We start from the raw sequence: 18,857 nt of genomic DNA, 5'->3' as shown, positions 1-18,857 counted from the left end.
CAAATGAAACCACGTTGTGTACTCAGATAGTTCAGCAATTCTGGTTGTGTGCTATAGTTGGTGTCAAGCCCCTGAAAAGTATCGTGGGGGGCGCAGACTCTCCACTGTAACAAGATAGTAGGGCTGTTTATTGTGGTTAAGCGCAGATAGAGTATGCAAGCCTGAATGATATCGCCAAGGTGTTCCATCGCCTGAAATTCGCATTTAGACTAACCTAGGGGTCTTGATGCTTTGTAAACGACGGACAGCCAAGTAATTACAATGCAGGTCACTGATGATCCCCTCATATTTTCGGGCGGTTAGTGACTCTATGCTGGGAGAACATTGTGTCTAGTAGATACTGCATTTGCTTACTTATTCTCGCCTTGGTTAGCTGAAGTTTCCAGCGCCGCGGGAGCGAGGTCAGTATTTAAAGCTTAAGCCAGAAGAAGGCCAAAATCAAAGCTGGAAAAGGACTGGCGAGTCTACAGTCCCTTGCGGTCACCCAAAGTCCCGAGGCGGTGCACTAGGCTACGGTTAGGAGGGTACTATGTACATAGTAGATTGCTTACCGTTTAAAATGGATCACCGAGTCGTGCATCGTTAGCGGCCCTCAACCTGCGGCCAAAGGCCCTTATTATGCCAACTGGTCAAATTGCAGGTCGGTCTGTTCTTATTTGGTTTTCGGGCACAACAACATGCTGATAGAATTCACTGCAAGCAAAAACCACTTCATAGTCAAAAACGGTCTGTTGAGAGACAGGCAAGGAGCTCGCATGATCACTGGCTCTAAATATGGTTCCTAGCATCTAGTCTAGGTTGCGGATAACAACCTACTGGGCCTGGATATCGCCCGATTTGCGACTGCTTGTAAGCCGGTAATCAGCCTCATGGGTTCCCTTTCGTGACTCGGATAGTATCTGTCCTGCACACTGGAACTTGACGGTCACCGTGTATAGGTGTGTTGTATGCATCATCGTTTGCACCTCAAAGTGGCTCCTGATACATTCTCGGGGTCCAGTTCATGATCTTCTTGGATCGTTAGACGAATCTTCACAGATAGCTCGGTGGAGCTAATCAAGCCATGGCAGCCCACCGGCCCTCACCCCCGTCCCTGTTTCCGAGGGCAGTGTCCACACTATGCACGATGAGGAGAATCCAGCTGGGGTATCCTTTCGTGAGACCAGTCCTATCCACCCTCCAACTCCCTCACTGTCTGTGGGCTATGTTTTGACAAGCTCATCGAATCAACTTTTAGCGCCATGATTTTCTTGACGCGCCCCGTCCTGAGCATGGGTCCCACCAGCTCAGTGCGGCCTGTTCACCGGTACCTGAGCAAGTATGCTCTGGCGGCTGAACTATCCGAATCAATCGGGCATATTCTACCAGACCTTGTCTTGAAATACCTCCATGGCTACTTCGACCCCCAGTCATCCCAGTTATCCCGAGCCCCATGCTTGGCGCCGACAGTGGTGAGATGAGGAAGTTACTGGCATGAGGGTGGTCACCTCGACCCACAAGGTGAAGGCTTCTACAACCGTCATACCAGAGTGATGAATCTGGTATGAGTAGGTTCATTTCATATTTAGACAGAGTTCCGCGTTATCACCAACTCCTGCATATTCGTTGTCTTACCTGTATAACGTATACCCTGTCTTCGGGTATGCTTCTCAGCTGGCTTGTCTTGTTTAGTTTTCACCTCAAACTGCATCTGATTAATATTTGTTTTTACTTCTTTCGACTCAACATCCTGAATCCCTCTTATATCCATGACCTCTAGGTTCTAGAAGTTTTGGGTCCGCCGAATACCTTTCAACCCATTGAATCGAGGACGCAGGCGTGCCTACCGACCAGGAAAAACAGCACAGCAGTCGACACTAGTAATCACTTACACGAACACGCCAGCAGGGCCTCTACAGGTGCCTGACAATATGATCTACTGTACATACTGTGGGAGGAGCTTCACCAGGAAGGAACATTTGGAGAGACATATTCCCCATCGTAGGTAACCCGAGAAAATGGACATGCACAGCGGCTTACAGTATGCTTCAGATACCAATGTCAAACCTCATAGATGCAGTGCGTGTCAGCTGTCATTTGCTCGAAGGTAGGTATCTTCTGGCTGCTCAACAATACCATCAGCTAATGCTTTGTTTAATAGGGATCTCCTTCAGAGACACTATTCGACATACCACGAAGCGCACCCCATAGAGCCACCACCGGGAGGCGTCCCAACTGTCGCCGGGAAGACACCTATTGCCTGCCTCAACTGTGCCCAGGCCAAGACAGGATGCGATAAGGGAGTTCCATGTGCGCGATGTAAAGACAAGGGCCTGCCTTGTGCAGCACGGTATGCAAGAAGGTCTTCAAAGGCCGCTCTACGGGCTGCGCAGGCTGCGCAGGCTGCTCAGACAAGCACATCTCTGGAGGCACCACTACCAACGCCGCCCTTGCATCCAGAGGGCATGCCCGCGGCCACAATGAACCCAGCCATGATGGACATCGACACAAGCATCATAAGACAGAATACTCCCACGAAAGCATCCCTTTCTCCTGCGGCTAGTGTCAATATTGATCCTGTGCTCCAACAGGACAGTACCTCAAAGAAAAGCTCACCTACTAGCTGTCATGTAAGCCCTGACGGCTTCCCTTCGCCACACAACACCGAAGGATTAGATGACTTCATGCTTGGGAATGACTTCATCACACAAGAACCGAACTACCAGGATATGCTGGTCTGGTCAGATTACCCATTAGATCTTGATATGTATTCAGGTAGTGTTCCTATGGTGCGGCCAGATGTGTCAATGCCCACATTTACAGCATTGAGTGATATGTCTTCCTCAAACTCAGAACACACAAACTCTACAAGAGGGTCAGTACACACCAGAAGCACCAGTATTGTCTCCAGCAATGAGTTTGAACCGACTAGCAAGCCTATCGACCTCGGTATCCGTGCTCCGACGGAGTTTCCTGAATTTGAAGCGGTCATCGCAGCTGAAGCTGCCTGGCCTCTGGCTCGATGCAACCCACCCATTTACTCTGGCGCATGTCCACGCACCGCACTTGTGCATTTGGAGTGCCTTGAGCAGAAATCACAGCACGAAGGCACGTGGAGTGCTTTAGAGCAATACTTGTCCCAGATCGACTGGGATAGCTCAGATCTTGCTTCTGTGGTGCCAATGACTTCTCGCTCCCGAGACAGGATGTTGGCAATCACACAAGCATTTCTACATAAAGCTCTGGAAATCCACCGTGGGGGTGTACATGGTCTGGGAAAGTCAGCTTACGGCAACTCAGGGATGCTCACATTTTTGGTGCTCCCTCCATCAAAAATTCTCGAGTTCTTCTTACGGAGCTATGTCCGAAGCCTTACATTCTTTTATTCACTCGTCGCAACAGGATGCGTTGATCCAAATGAGATGCTTCAAAACAATCAAGCTTCGACACTGCTTGTGCTTCTGATGGTCGCTCAAGGCGCATCGGCGGTGCCTACAGCTGAGGCACGGGCGCTATCTGCTGGGCTTATCGAGACTTGCAGAATCTCACTCTTTGATATAATCGAAAAAGATATTGAGATGTGTGCCGATCCTGTTGCTCTCCGATCTGCCCTTCTCTTTACCTTATTAGGTGCATGGAGCGGAGATAAGTGGTTGATGGACATCGCCATGGGACAGCGCGGCATGTATCTTTCTGTAAGCTCGGTCTCTCGTATATCTTGTGGTCAACGCGACTAACACACCAACAGATGTTGAAGCATTCTGGAATGCTTGCTTCTCAGCCAACGATGATTCCGTCCTTGCAGGGCCCAGTGAATACGGAACTGCAGTGGAGAGCATGGCTTCATCGTGAAACACAGAATAGGTATGCTCTCGCTCAACTCCGTGTCTACTAGTACATGGTGCTCATTCATTTTTATAGACTGGTCTACAACTGGGTTATGGTCGACCAGGAACTTAGCCTGTTCCACGATACTGCCCCAATGCTCTCCGTCAGCGAGCTCTGTGCACCTCTCCCTGGCCCAGAGCTGCTTTGGATGTCTGCCAATGCCGAACAGTGGCTCGCAGCTATGCAATCCATCTATGGATGTACAGCCAATGTGAACCCACAACTTCTTACTACCACACCTTCTTTAACACCGTCATTATATGACCTCTTCCAAGATTTCCTGCACGACAACTTGTCACGGAGGCAAAGCAGCTTGACTCCGCATCAACTGCGTCTTCTGTTGCATCCCCTGCAGAACCTGCTCTGCCACCTCCGGCAGATGCTTACATGCTTCTCCGATGTTCTGAGCGCTCGTCGTACAACATCACGAACAGTTACCAAAGCATCCACCATGCTGCGACTCGAAGAGGTACAAGCGCTCCTCCAAAAGTGGTACGAGCTCTCGATTGCCTACTTCAAAGCCAACCCCACCTGTCCTGTCAGCAAGACCAACCTGGTGCTCTATCACTTGATCTCGCTGAATGCAGTAACAAACTTCCCCGAGATTGAGCGTCTAGCACGACGGGAAGGCTTTGATGGATCTTATTGGGAGCTTTCACTCCGTCACAAGCGCTGCATCTACCAGCGCGAGGAGTCGATATTTCACTGCGGTCAGGTCCTCCGTCTGATCCGCAGCATGCCTGGAGACCGCCGACCAACTTGGTGGAGCACGGCTATTTACCGTGCAACTTTGATTCTCTGGACAGACAGTGTATCCCGACTAGATCCAAACTTCCCAAAGACAGATCTCTCCGGTGCTCCTGTAGCCATTGACCAGGTCACTCCCGAGGATCCAGCACTCATCACCTATCTATGGAACACTGATGGCATTCCAATCCTCACACGCTCTGATGGTGCGACCATCAGTCTAGAGCATCCCTCCGATGTTCTCGGCTATGCCGTGAAAGCCGTCGAAGAGGGCGTGAGCTGCAGACTAAGTGACGGAATTAAGCGAAAGCTGGTTGCTCTATGCAACAATTGGAACGTTGTTGGCCTGGGTGCTGCCAGTGTCTAAGTACTTTCAAAGGACGTGTAGTTTTGTTATTTTATTACGAAGACTATGATTTGGATTTGAAGTCAATTGATTGGCGCAGCTGGTCAATGACCATGCATTGCAAGTGGGCATCCCGGTCGGCGTTTTGGATTGCACTCTCGCGGGCACTCTCTAGGGCCACTGCAAATAATTTGCAACGGGCCGTAGAATATATTGGTCTCCATATACAATCATCTAATAGGTTTAGACCTCCAAGAATCAAGGGGGTCACAATTACTGCATGGCCAGTATCGACAGGCCGTATGGAATAAATATTAATTCTTTTAGATAGAACTAATCAACTACACAAGACGTATGGTCGCTATCTAAGCATTCGCTTGAACATGGTCTAACAATTTTGCTTCAAGCTTCTAAATCACTGTGCAAATAACTCGCATTTGCGCATCAGCGTCAGGCTACATCTCAGAATTGTTGATAAAAAGACAGTTCAAACTCTTGGCCCGACTCCCATTTTATTTCTCCTCAGCGCAGAGGATGGAAGCAACTAGAATCACTGAAGTGGCCATATTTTGCTGATAAAAGATAACCTTATTGAGTAAGAAATCATGATGTAAGGTTATAGTAAATTTTCATCTGTTAGATTCCAAAAATATGTGTACCGATCATTGCGCACCAAACATCCTCGAATTGGTCAAGGCTGTATACCGCAAGATCCCTACATTTACTTGTAATATGCCTTTGTGGACCAATTCTTTTTTATCGTAATTTACCATGATGTTATTGATATCGTGCGTATCATTATGGTTAGCCTTGTTCGTATCTAAGTAGGTAAAACAATGTACCCAGATACATAAGATTATGATGAGGTCATTTATAGGACCGATATCATGCAGTGTTTGAAGGATCATCACACCATAAGAGCCATATCCGAGGCTGTGGTCAAAGATTTCAATCCATTGAACCTTGAGACATGTGAAGAAGTAAGAGAACATCAAATATCGCATGGTCACGGGAGGAAGCTCCGGCATCAGCCAGTAATGAGGAGTGACCCGAAATAAAGTATTTGTAATGGCGCCTTGAAGTACAACCCAAAGCTTTTATTAGATCCTGGGCGTTTCCTACAAGCAGTATACATTATTTGCCTGCCCACTTGATAATCGATTAATTTAGTCAGATCCAGCTCAGTTTCGAAAATAAGTAGTGATTAAGGTATCGCCGCCGACAAACTGATGACGATGAGATCCAGATAAGCTCGGGACCGTAAATAGATAGTAGACCAGAGGTTAGTCTCAACCAGACGTTGTGGGAAGTGTGGGGGTGCACCAAGATCAACATTTGAGTCAGCATGAACAGATCAAGTTTATTTTAGACAAGCCAATGGTATGTCGATTCTGTTCGTACTTAACCATTCAGTGTTTGGTAAGACGAGTCTACGAGGAAAGCTTGGCATGCAGGTGTGGCTGGCTTGGATTGTTAATGTTAACGGTCGGGTACAGATGGGGAATATAAAGCGGCCTGCGCCTTGAAATTTCGATTACCGATCCTTGGTCCCACCCCGGGGTATCAAATATCCCATTATCAGGACGTGAAGTCGATTCCCCCAAGAAACCAGTTAGCACGCCAAGGCTCTTAGTGCTTGTACTGTACAAATGATGGCCAGCTTTGCCACTCTCAGATATCATCCTACCACTACCAAAACCTAATCCTGAATTGACTTTTTATTCTTAGTAATTATTATCATTGCAGAGTAGGGACCGTCACGTCTTATACAGGCTCACTATCATTTAGGACGTCTTGTCGGTTTCGATCCACTACAACCGCCTAACTATTTTGACTTCGCGCTGTCACAGCAAGGTCAGTATGTCTTCTAATAAATCGGCCCGTTACGCGCCCAGTGTATCGGGACCGCGTACTTTCGACTTACTGCATGTGGTATACTGCTAGAAGATATTGCCGTGGAGGATTCACTTTCAGTGCAAATATTGACATGCAAGACTCGGCACCAATAGTTGATGATCATGTATGACGCGAAAGAGCTCTAGACTAGAGCGTTCCCTGCATGTATTAACACCCTAGGGATGAAGTCAGTGATATGCGAGCGTCCGGGTGAAAGTTGCAGTGCAGACGCACCCTGTTGGATATAAGTGCAGGGTTCTTATTACAACAGTGGCAGCTGAGTGGGGGGCAGAGCATCACCTCGCAGCTGGCAGTTCCTGTGCTAATCGCCCTCACTTTCTAAAGAGGATGCAAGCGAGATTTAGAATCTGCATTACATCATGAGACCAACAAAATGCTTGCCAGACCAGAATTGCCCCCCCCCCCCCCCCCCCCCCCCCTAGGTCTTCCTTTAACTGGCGGCGCAAACTTTGGTGAGTTGACGGTTCAGCTCTCTAGTCTAGGCTCTGCTTTCAACACGCCCCATAGTGCTTCTGTCGCACAAGTACAAGCCAGTACCAGGAATCACGTAAGAAAATTGGCTCGATGAAAATACATTATGCCAGTTTTAGCCTGCCATTCATGAGTATTACTCAGGTCTCAGCGGAAAGAGCATTGTTCGTCGTGGGGAGATAGGACCCCCCGAAAGGCTCTTTTGGGCGTAGACACAAAAGCCAGCAGGGTGCTTCATGCTTGCATTCTCGATACATCTTTGAAACTGTGAAAACGTGTGACAATGCCACCATGGCCCAAGAGTGAACTGAGCCAGCAGGTGCGGAGCTCCGTTGGGGTTCTTGCAGATGCTGCCAGTAGGCAGCTCTATTGAGCACCTTGTGGAGTGTCTAAGCCAATCAGATCAAACAAATGACCGAAAAGGGCAATTGCTGTCACAGCCTAGGACCAGCGGAATGGCAAGACAGTACCCGAGGCTTCAGTGACTATTTGAGCTCCACTCTGAAGTATCCTCCCAAACCAGATTGTATACTCGCAGTGAACTTAAGAAAGTAGAACCTAGAACAGATTATCACCAGTTTTTGGTTACTGTTGAATCAACGTGATCCACACAATGACATGCACGTTACGCACACATAGAAAACTGTTTGCTTGGACGCTACATGTTACGAATTCCATCCACCGCACGTCGCTACGCGCAACCTGAAGCACAGGCGGCTCGTGCTCTTAGACAGCGGTCGTGCTCTTAGACAGCGGCGGTCCGTACCAGCGTCCGTTCCGCCAGGGCTCCGAGCAATTTCCCCAATCTCCTGGTTCCACTAGCCGGAACCCCCAAAACTACTTATAAAATTTTATAAAAGATGAATCTGTTAAAAGAGAAAGAACCATTTCGATATCCTGCATCCTCATTTAACAGTCGTCGTTAAGACTCAGTTTCTACGCTTTGAACCCTGAAGAAAATATACCGTTTTCTATCTCTGTTTATAAATATATCCACACAATGTCTCCAGTTGCTTTTCAAGACCTTTCCTCCTCAACATCCGTAACGGATTCTCAGACTAGCCAATACAGGCCATTGACCGGCAAAGTTGCTCTAATTACAGGTTCTGGTCGTGGTATTGGCAGGGGCATTGCTTTGGAACTGGGCAAGCGCGGTGCATCAATCGTTGTCAACTATGCAAAGAGCTCCAGCTCCGCTGATTCAGTCGTAGCCGAGCTCGGCAAGTTGGGTTCCAAGTCCATCGCCGTACAAGCAGATGTCTCCAAGCCCGAGGAAGTCGCCGCGCTTTTTCAAAAGGCCCTAAGCCACTTCGGCCACATCGACTTCGCCATCTCCAACTCGGGTATGGAGGTTTGGTGCGAGGAGACCGAGGTGACCCCGGAGCTTTTCGACCAGGTCTTTAACCTCAACACCCGCGGCCAGTTCTTCGTCGCGCAGAACGGCTTAAAACACTGCAGCGAAGGCGGCCGCATCATCCTCACATCTTCCATTGCCGCCCAGATGACCGGCATCCCCAATCACGCTCTGTACGCTGGCTCCAAGGCCGCCATTGAGGGCTTCACTCGGTCCTTCGCCGTCGATTGCGGCAAGAAGAGAATCACGTGCAATGCCCTGGCTCCCGGCGGCATCGCCACAGACATGTTCGACGAGAACAGCTGGCACTATGTTCCCGGTGGCTACCAGGGTATGCCCATCGATACCATCAAGGACGGCCTTGCTAAGATGTGCCCGCTCAACAGAGTGGGAACTCCTGCCGACATTGGTAAAATTGTATCCATGTTGGTCAGTGAGGAGGGTGAATGGATTAACGGTCAGGTCCTGCGATGCAGTAAGTCTGATAATCTCCTCGTCCCTTTTTTGAACAGACACTAACACGTATCAAGGCGGTGGTGGTGTGTAGAGGACATGAGAATGTTGTGGTGTTTAATATGTGTAGAGCATCAAAGATATGATTATGATCAAATAGGTTAACCGCAGAGGGCTTTCATTATTTAGCATAGTAAGCGGCATCGTAATTGATATAGATGTTTAGCAATGAATTAGAGAAAGAATTTACAAATCTAATCATAAGAATAAAACTGCATGAGACCACTAGCCCGGAAGTGCTTTTACGACTTCCGTTCGTCAGATTCACTTCTTGATATATTATTTCGTCATGTGAATGGGGGAATGTTGTGCACTCGCGAGCCGCTGTCAACCACAATGTGGTACATGATACTGAAGAATCAGAACTAATTATTCCCTTAGTGACACGATCAACGGGTGGGACCTCGTATTTCGGGGTAATATCTGGAAATGCATGATAGCTATACGAATATTGAACGGCTTACTAGCTGTATAATATCATGCGAAGGGCTAAGCACCCCTTTTGGCACCGCACAGACAGAATTCACGCAAGATCCAGCCATGTTTATTACTGTCCCGGCTCAGAGGCAGGTTAATTGATCTGCGGTCATATCATATGATCCTTGAGATATCCTTTGACATCGCGTTCCTACCATTATGTGCATAGTTTTGCTACAAACCCAAGAGATGGCATCGAGTGGCTGATGCAGTCATAGCCTTGTAGCTGACACCACATGGATGACAATGGATGATGCTGATGCTGATGCTGCTGCTGATCAATCTAATGACCTTCCTCGCTGCAACCCTCAATTCGGCTGTCATAATATCGTATCTACTTAGGTGCATATCACATGTATACTCGGTGTCATTCAAGTGCGCATCGCAGGCTTTGAAAAACTGAGCATGGACCAGGAGGTTTGTGGATGATGTGCCAAGGAGATAACGCATGCATCCGAGGGTATATTCTCCGAGTGGTTTCTTTTTTCCCTTTTCCTTTCTTCTTTTCTTTTTCTTTTTCTGGTAATATGACTAAATACGCGCATCATGCATGCAAAATGCTTTCGAAAAAGAAGGTTCACGACATCAGTCGTATGAGAGACAGCTAGCCACCCAGATCACATACGTATCGCTTAGCTCGAGCTTTATGTGGTCTTGAACTAAACTTGATCTTGCATGAGTTCTTAGCCAGGAGACTTGTCGCCGCAAGTTTACCCCCCAACGGGTTGATAACAAAAAAGTGCCGTACCCCTAGAGTAACAGTAGTCAGTGTTGTGTGTAGGGGTGTGGCACTTTTTCTGGCAACAGCCCTGCCCCCAGCTGCCTTCATCTGTTCTGAATCCCATGGGAAGAAAGGTAGTGGTTGATTTTGATAGGCTCAGAGACACCATATTTGCCGGCCGATGGATTATTGCTCCAATAAACCAAAGCGCAAAACTCAAGACGAAAGTTTGCATTGCGCCACATACTTTGTTAGCTACGCCATCGCTTCCGCGGAAGACGGTCCACAAAGGCAAACCCAGCCCGCCGCCATTCTTGATAAGTATGTGAGCTGGTGACAAACACGACATACTATTGGTCTGTTCATAGATACATTTAAGGCCTTCCGAGCATAAGTGATGGTCGAACGTATAATTTCCAATTTGGTGTTTTACCACATTACCATTTAGGTGCGGTTATGCGTGCACACGAAAGCAACTTAGTGTGATAGGCTGGAAGACTGTTCCTGATCACAGGGGACCTTGGTTGTCGCGTTGAGCGATCGAATGGTGAGACTGGTGGCACCGTTGAAATTTAACAACCAAGGTTTGCCTACATAGGTGAGCTCTGAAAATAAATGAAGAAGAAGAAAAACATTAACCCCGGATTTTGCGATGAGTATGTGATGAAGACGTGTTTCGTTGTTGAAATTTCGCTAGCCTGATTACCGTGACGAACTCATCCCGCCTTCGTGTACCTCCATCATCTTGATTATCTTAGGCGGTGTAACCGAACGTGGGATCGTCACAGCCTGCAGGTTCTCGCCTTAGACTAGTCTAGGTTAGTACAAACTCAAATAGCCTCGTCGATTGCCCAAACAAGTAGACATGTGAAGTTGTAGCGAATATTTCTCAAGCCCGAGACCGAAATCTCATTCAATACTTCTTGACTGACCGACATCATTGGTCACTTGTATCACTATCGCTAACCTGTTGCAGTTGGGTGGTTCACTGTCTCCGGGGCAACTAATCACCCTTGTAAGCGCTGCCACTTGATTGGTATACCATTGCAGTGAAAATCGAGAACATAAAGTGGTGAGACTTTCAGGTGGCAAGCTGGAACATAAGTTCCAGATTTGGAGGGAGCCATCATTAGTATAAATCAAGGGTTCTGCTAAGCAGTGGTACGTGTAAACAATCTGGCGTTATTCAGACTTCGGTCGAATTGAGTTTAAACGTGAAAGAATAAGGGGACACGAGACAGGTATCGAAGTATCTAAAATCTATCTCAATCTAGCTAAGGGTGTTAGCCATGGCCTGTTGGAGCAACAAATTTCCACAGAGCAACGAGAATTTTGTCCATGGTCCGGATGGCCCCCAAAATGATCGAGTCAGAACTGTCTAGGCTAGAATCCAGATTCCCGGGACGACCAGGTTCTACACGCACCATTCACAGGAGGCCATGCCTGCTTAGCCATACATCAAGGCTTTTCGATTCGTGTGTTGTCGAACGGTCAGCCTAGCTTACTGGTTTGGTACTAGGTTAGCTGGATCTTTAATTGTAACAATGAAAGTGATATGGAGCATACTGTTGGCCAATGTATGTCCATAGATAGTGAGTGGCGATATAAAACACGATATACTCCGGTCTCGTAATGCAGGAGCCGGGTGCCAACGACCGTACTCTTCACAAGAAAACTAACCTAACAGTAAATGAATTGCAGCACTATATCATGTATGGCAATTTCTCTCTGCAACTGAGTGAAATACTGGGTGACATCTCAGTTTCCTCCATGTGACAATGCCTCGGGGAAAAAGATTTCAACACAAGAGCGGCAGAGTTGCGGCATGGAACTGTATTATCTGCGTGGCCTTTTTGGGGCTATTGGGTATAGTCTGATCGTCTTGAATACCATGCGTACAAAAACTCTAAGTGTAGTTAACTTTCAAAGACTCGCCGTTCATGGTAGCTCTCAAACGCCCGAAACACCCGAGATAGCTCTGTCGACCTTTCAACCATGTCGTCGTATCAGAAGTTTTTCATGAAAAGAGACCAAAGATATGTAGTATCTGAACTATCTCGCGATCATCTTATCAAAAGTTTGACATTTAGCAATAGCCAGCCATTTTTCAGCAGGGTTCATATATTAGAATTGACTAGCCCGCGTTAGTGGTCAACATTATGTTGGAGCTTAGCACAAATGTGTCAAACAACAGCACAAGTTTGCTGAATCCAAGGGGTTGGTGAATCCCGTGGGGTGCGTGAGACAACTCAGGGTCTGCGTGATTTGCGGAGCTCGCTACCGAGTGAGATCATATGTTTTAGATTGTATACACTTCTTGAAAGGATAACCATGATGCATTGAAGTCGGGTGTCAGCCGATCAATTAACTGATTTATCTTTAGGATTGTACTCTTCCACGGATGTGAAATCAGTCGTAAATCGTCAACAGTAAAAAGAACTAAGCAGGGGGAAGAATATGGTAACTCTTCTCAACCACATATTACAATTCCCAACACAAAGCATTTGCGTCGTGCAATTTCTCAGGACCTTACAGTACGTTGCTGTCTGTTCCTGTAACATGTAAACGTCGTGTCGTGTAACCGTGACAAGATCTTTTGCCATGTCTTTATCCACCTAAGCTCCCCCAAAGTAGCAACCGTGGATTGAAACGCCAAACTCCCGAGCCATTGGTTCTGCATATATTCGTTCAACTGCACGCAGGATAGATAAAGAAAATATCATTTACTGTAACGATATTATCATGATCATGTGCGGTTCGAAAGCTGTTTGTGCGAAAAAATTCATCCGGGCCTCCTAATAGCAATAAAATTGATGCGCCTCCTTGCATGAGCCATGGGGTTGAAAACATTTCTCAGGCAAAAGAGACTCCGCCCTTCCTATGGCTCAGTACTTCCAATGTCGATCCCAGGTTATGTCCAAGGTAGCCTATCATTGCTCTGCTGACCTCAGGATCGTCAGACAATTCCCCGCAGACCTCACGAAACCTTGCATAAAGCTCTTCAAGTTTTCGTAGCTCTCTAGCAAGTATCTCGAGCTCCAGCCACCTTCCGTCCTCACCATTGAGCTGGTAAGCACCAAGGCTGACTCCGAAAGGACCATTGAGATTTGTGGCGGTCATGCCCATAACACCATTCTCAAAGTGTGTGTGAGAAGCGGTCTGATAGAATGATGTGATCTTGCCCATGACTGTTGCTAAGAGCATTGCCGCAGTGTGGGTCCCTGATCTACTCATACACTTAGGACATGCAAGCATAGTGGCACAGCCCTCAACAGCCTTTCGGTTCAGATTCAGGACCAGGTCGAACGGAGGAGTGGCGGGTGCGGATGCGTTGTGCAAAGCTTGCAAAGATTGTAAGCAGAGAGTGAAGCACGTACAGGAGCCACCACTCCCAGTAATAATAGGGGGCGATGACTTGTGTCGGTTGTGGTTTGGTCGCATGGTCGGTGTCGTAGAAGGACTAGGAAAATAGTTTGAAGTCAAGCTTGTGGGTGTTTGCATCTGCGAATATACGGTATTCTCGGGCACATTTGGGTCCGACCAAGCCATTGGCAATGGCATAGACATATCGATTGAGTGTGACCGTACATGAGGACCTGAAAGGCTCTGCACTGATTCAGGGAAAGGTGCACAAGTGAAGTCTGCAGGAGGTGTCCACGGAATCGTGTTTGCATATGTCTCTGGCGGTGCTGACATGGGGCTGCCATTATGCATAGGACTGTCCTCAACCCCCATCATACTTAAACCGGCCGAGATCGAAGAATTTCGACTCATTACGCCGTCGGTGCTATTGGGGGGCGTTGCCCAACCCGTATTGATCCTGAACAAGTGCTCAGGAGCAGGAATGGATGCCGCGAAACCCATATTCTTGTCCTCTACTAAGTGCTGAAGTTCGTGGATATCCTGGCTGTGAGCGTTGAGGGAGCTCCCACAATTCTCTGCCTTGGGCTTCCCAGATCGACTAGAAGGCGAATATCGGCACTCGATCCCGCAAGCAAGACAGCGAGAACAAATAGGCCTGGCCTTGGAGCACTTGACCTTGGCCAAGAAGCATCCATCACAAGACGCCCTAAGACGAGGCTGTCGAGACTTGTTCGAGGACGACATGAGAAGTTATGTTTACTTGTTGAGGAGAGAAAATAAAAAGAAAGAAAAAGGCTGACGTTTCAAATATGCCAGAGAATAAAAAGAATCAAATGAATAGGGAATAGCAGAGACTGGGGAGCCCACGCGGTGGTGAGCGATCTGTATATCTAAATACGATTTCGTGGCAGACCATGGACCCCAAAGCTAAAGGAATAAAAATTAAATACAAGTCAGAAACTGAGGAATAAGAGAGGGGGGATAAGTCGGCTTGGAGCATGTGGCATTTTTGATAAGACGTCTCCGGCCACGAAAGTAAGAGAATGCATGAGCACTTGCTCGGGTGGCAGAACGTTATGATACGCTAGTACTGGAGGAGGCGAGAGATATGCAAATCATATCCAGAGACAACTAGGATATTTCAAGAGACCAGGATCATTGCTAGCCCAAGCAGCAAAGCCACTGGGCAAGACTCGCAGAACAAGAAAAATTATAAACGTGATAGTCACTGTCAAGCCAGGGCTGCCTGAGAAGACGCCTGGGGGTACCTGGTTGAGATCTTTGGTGTTATGTGAAAAGAAAAGACCCATGCTACAAAGCTATGAGAGCCGCCTCAACTAGATCTGATCTTTGTATGCGACCGCCAGGGTGTATGGTCCTGTGGGGGGAGAAGCCACGGAGCTATCAGAATGTAGTCCGCTGGGGTAATCAGCGGGTAGGCCACTAAGCCTTCGCGATGCATGATATGCCCAATAGCATGCGTAAGTGGCACGAAGACATTAGTGTATGGGGACGGTGTCTTGCTCCAGTGCCCGTTGAGCCTGTCAGCAAGTGATGTTCGACGGAAGTGCTGACGGGGACAATCGGGCCCGTAGAAGTACTCGGTTTGACGAGAAAGGAGGCTATCAAGGGCATTGATAGCAATCAAGGTAGTGTGTTGGAGACTCAGGCCACAAGGCAGCCTCAACCCAGACGACAGATGGCTTATCCCTTCAACAGTGTTGTTGAGTTCGGTTCCAAAGTTACACGAGACGAAAGAGGTAGGAAAGATGTCGTGATTGATCGCCGTGAGGGCCATACGAGAAAATGCCGCTAGAACAAATACCCTTATTGGCGCAAACAAATGTGTGTGCTGCAGATACGGAGTGAGAAGGGAACAGACAGGTGGTGTTCGAGTTCGAGTTCGACTTCAATGTTCGATACGGGACGACAACTCCCAGTTCCAGTGCAGGTTTTGCCCAGAGCCAAGAAATCGGAACTTACTTTAAAGTAGCGACCAGGGACCGGGCTTGGAGCCAAAGGTACGGGAATCTTCTAGCCTCGGTGGGTTAAACCCTTTCGGGATGTTGTTGTGCCGAACAAATCGCGTCTGATTTGATCCTTTCGGTACCCATTCCATTAGAGCAACGGCGGCTCTTGGACTAGACGAAATGCTGCATGCCTAGTCTGCTGACTAGAATACCTTAACAACAGTTTGAAAATGGTGGAAACACAATTCAGTAAGCGTGTAATCGCCCACAAGCAGCAGGCTGGCAGCTGCAGAAAGCTTGACACTCTTCATATTTTTAACATGGCACTGGATGCTTCGGAACCGAAAGTGGAGTACTGATTCTTGGCCTGGAACGACTTTTGCAAAAGTCATGACGATAGTATATGCGGACAAACACTTTTTGTAACGACAACTCTATATGGCTTCACCGGTTGACTCCGAAAACGGGCACCGGTTTTACAATTTTGCGAGGAATCGAGTGGTTATGATTGGAGAATAGTCCAATGTGAATTGTTTATGTAATGTTTAATGTAGCAAGGGTTCATGTGCTGCAGCTGAACTGTGTGAATCTTCACCAGGCAGAATGATAAGAGTTGCCATCTCATGAAACCACGAGACCAGTTCTGAATAAGAGGCATGCTGATTACTGTTGCTTCCGAATGCAGCACATCGTTTCTAACTTTCTGCGAAGCAGCAAGTAAGGTCTGCGCCATCTGCCTTCCCATCGAGGTCGCATATCTCTGAGTACAACCGCGCGCTTGGCGGTCGTCAGCCCTACTACATTCGGCTGATAAGCCATTACAAGCTTCAGCTTTCCGTCATTCGGCATTAGGATTTGGGGTCATCTACCACCAGTTGACTTGTTTATGGTATTCTTTGCTTATTACCGGGAAACGGCGCTTGCGCGGGAGTCTTCAGTCAACATCCAGTACTTGAGAATGATGGTATCTTTCTTGTACATGGTAGGTAAAGTGGCGCCTAAAGCAACAGTTGTGCTCAAGGTCGTTATCTGTTGGTCAACCACTAGAATACCGCATTGAAGGCGAGATTCCCACGTGTAACACGTCCAAGCAAGTCTATAGTCAGCCTGAGCCTCGTCCCACACGGACCTCCGTAGGGTGAATCTGGATCCGCTGCGCTTGTCTCGTTGGCTTTTGGCATATCCATTAACCACCCGTAACTACCAGCAGCAACCCTTACAGTTGCCGGCAACATCGTTTGGTGGCTGCCTGAGCTTTTTCGTGGTCTGATTCGTTGACCCAAGAGTGCTGATCACGTTTCTAAGTGACACTTCCCACTTTTTAGAGCGTCCATTTACGGTAGACTACGTTTTGAAGTACTAGGAAGTCACTGCCGACGGTCAAGTAGTTGGATGAAAAACAAAACTCTACGGTCTATAGAATTGAACACAAGCGCATTTTGTTCTGTCGTCTGTAGCTTGGAAGCAGTAAAGCACAATATGTCTAAAGTGTCTGAATCTCATCACAGTGGTACTTCGAAGGACTCGCCTATTCAAGGATGTCTTCAGCCCAGAGCACTATCAGCGCGCTAATGCAGCTCAACGCATGGCAATTGGAGACTCGCCGCGCTCCCATTCGTAATTGCCTTGGGACAAGAGTCAATACTGTTGGTTTGGAGATGAAGGCCATTGAGGAGCTGAAGAACCACGCGAGACTGAGATGGTATGTGACGCAGGTAATTAGCTACGAGGCAGAAGCTGCTTGCAGGCTGGTCTATGCTATCTTCCGATTGGTGAAGAGCAGCATGTACTTGGTATTGAAAGCTGAGGCCCTTATGCTATACATCCCCGGAGTTCTTGGCTCTAACTGTGCCTTCAAATCATGGTTGCTGACAAGTAAAGCCGACGTGTGCCAGAATCTCACCGTGGCATTGTACCTCGATTTCCATCGAAGGCTGAATCTGGCTTGAAGTCAGACGGCCTGCCAATCCATGACGTGGCAAACAGCCTGCGCGGTATCTCGTGACGTGGGGTCTCAATTACAAGGAGGTCGATGGAGGGTCGTCCCAAACTACAAATCTTCCTCCCTAGAAAGATCCAGGTCCATCTAACACTGGGCGATTTACTGCATCAGTCGGCATTGCAAATGTTCTTATGGGTACCCATAGCGAGTATTACACGCAATCATCACCAGTATACTTGCGTGGGAGTCCGAAGAATCAAAGCTAATATTGAGGTGTGGAGTCTGCAGTTGAAGGCCACCTATCAGAGTGCATACAGCGTGGAATTGGAGATGATGTTGGACTCCGCAGACCAAGCATATTGCCAGATTCGGACTGGTAACTATCAGATGAGTGAGTGGGGTTGCTGAACCGCTACCCTCAGATCTTAGCCAGGGTTCGTACCCACACTCGATGGGATCAGAAGATAGCTATCACCTGACTAGCTAGATCTCCCAGGAGATCATTGGTTCTGTATAGTCGTTCGTCAGGCCAAGTTTTTTTTTTTCTTTTTTCCTTAGTAGACCCAGTACTACTGGGTGGTATTCCAGAGATTCGGTTGAAGTCCCATACCCGTGTCCCGCGCCTTCCGCCTTCATTGCAGCGGCACCTTGCCTCGATGCTACACAATGTGCCAAATACATGCCCTACCAGATCGATCTCGCTTCTGCTTCCTGCATATTGTTGTGATTAGCGCATGGTGCAGGCTTAGACTTTCAAATAGAGTAAACCAACGAGATTAAGTTTCTAGACAAAAAACTGAGCCCGAGTAAAGTTTTGGATACGATGCTTAGGTCGTTAGGCAAGCCCGGAAGCCACCATCCATATATTTGATAGTAATTGTACCCAATCCATCCGACACACGATCTACAGGCTTGGCTAACCACCGGCCGGGCCGATGACTACTGGAGATATCTTTGTGCCGATTCTCCTTCTATCCCAAGTTCAGCGCTGGACTGCTCACGGCTTGAGAGCGGCACTTCCGCCGTCAACCATTTGGCAAGTTTGACGTGCCACCATCTTGAATTGCACGTTTTCCTCACTTAGTGGCGCAGCTACTATCCCAGTCAATGTAGTCATTGACTACCTAAGCTGAAACTAAAAATGGAAATATTCCACCCCTACTTCAACT

The 18,857-nt window shown here is 47.8% G+C and overlaps 3 protein-coding genes across 3 annotated transcripts; 2 read left to right on the top strand and 1 right to left on the bottom strand.

Annotated features, from left to right (window-relative positions):
- Positions 1-1,910: 1,910 nt before the first annotated feature.
- BKA67DRAFT_515777 (putative transcription factor Pig1p) lies at positions 1,911-4,981 on the top strand (the record flags this gene model as incomplete). The annotated part of the gene is made up of 5 exons (XM_046097752.1): positions 1,911-1,980; positions 2,032-2,086; positions 2,141-3,674; positions 3,728-3,843; positions 3,901-4,981. The coding sequence occupies 5 exons, from the start codon at positions 1,911-1,913 to the stop codon at positions 4,979-4,981; spliced, it is 2,856 nt and encodes a 951-aa protein (XP_045959923.1).
- A 3,210-nt stretch (positions 4,982-8,191) lies between these two features.
- On the top strand, positions 8,192-9,411 carry BKA67DRAFT_603312 (1,3,6,8-tetrahydroxynaphthalene reductase). The gene is made up of 2 exons (XM_046105342.1): positions 8,192-9,177; positions 9,233-9,411. Exons 1-2 carry the CDS (start codon positions 8,349-8,351, stop codon positions 9,247-9,249), a joined length of 846 nt encoding a protein of 281 aa, XP_045959922.1. The 5' UTR covers positions 8,192-8,348; the 3' UTR covers positions 9,250-9,411.
- Positions 9,412-13,266: 3,855 nt separating this feature from the next.
- BKA67DRAFT_516507 (uncharacterized protein) lies at positions 13,267-14,520 on the bottom strand (the record flags this gene model as incomplete). The annotated part of the gene is made up of 1 exon (XM_046097817.1): positions 13,267-14,520. The coding sequence occupies one exon, from the start codon at positions 14,518-14,520 to the stop codon at positions 13,267-13,269; it is 1,254 nt and encodes a 417-aa protein (XP_045959921.1).
- Positions 14,521-18,857: the final 4,337 nt, after the last annotated feature.

This window comes from Truncatella angustata, assembly GCF_020726525.1.
Source record: "Truncatella angustata strain MPI-SDFR-AT-0073 chromosome Unknown BKA67scaffold_3, whole genome shotgun sequence".
NCBI classification, from domain to species: domain Eukaryota; kingdom Fungi; phylum Ascomycota; class Sordariomycetes; order Amphisphaeriales; family Sporocadaceae; genus Truncatella; species Truncatella angustata.
This window is presented reverse-complemented; position numbering and strand designations above follow the sequence as displayed.

What these genes read in the sequence shown, in the direction of transcription:
- BKA67DRAFT_603312 (XM_046105342.1), top strand. Translation starts at nt 8,349, where the DNA reads ATGTCTCCAGTTGCTTTTCAAGACCTTTCCTCCTCAACATCCGTAACG.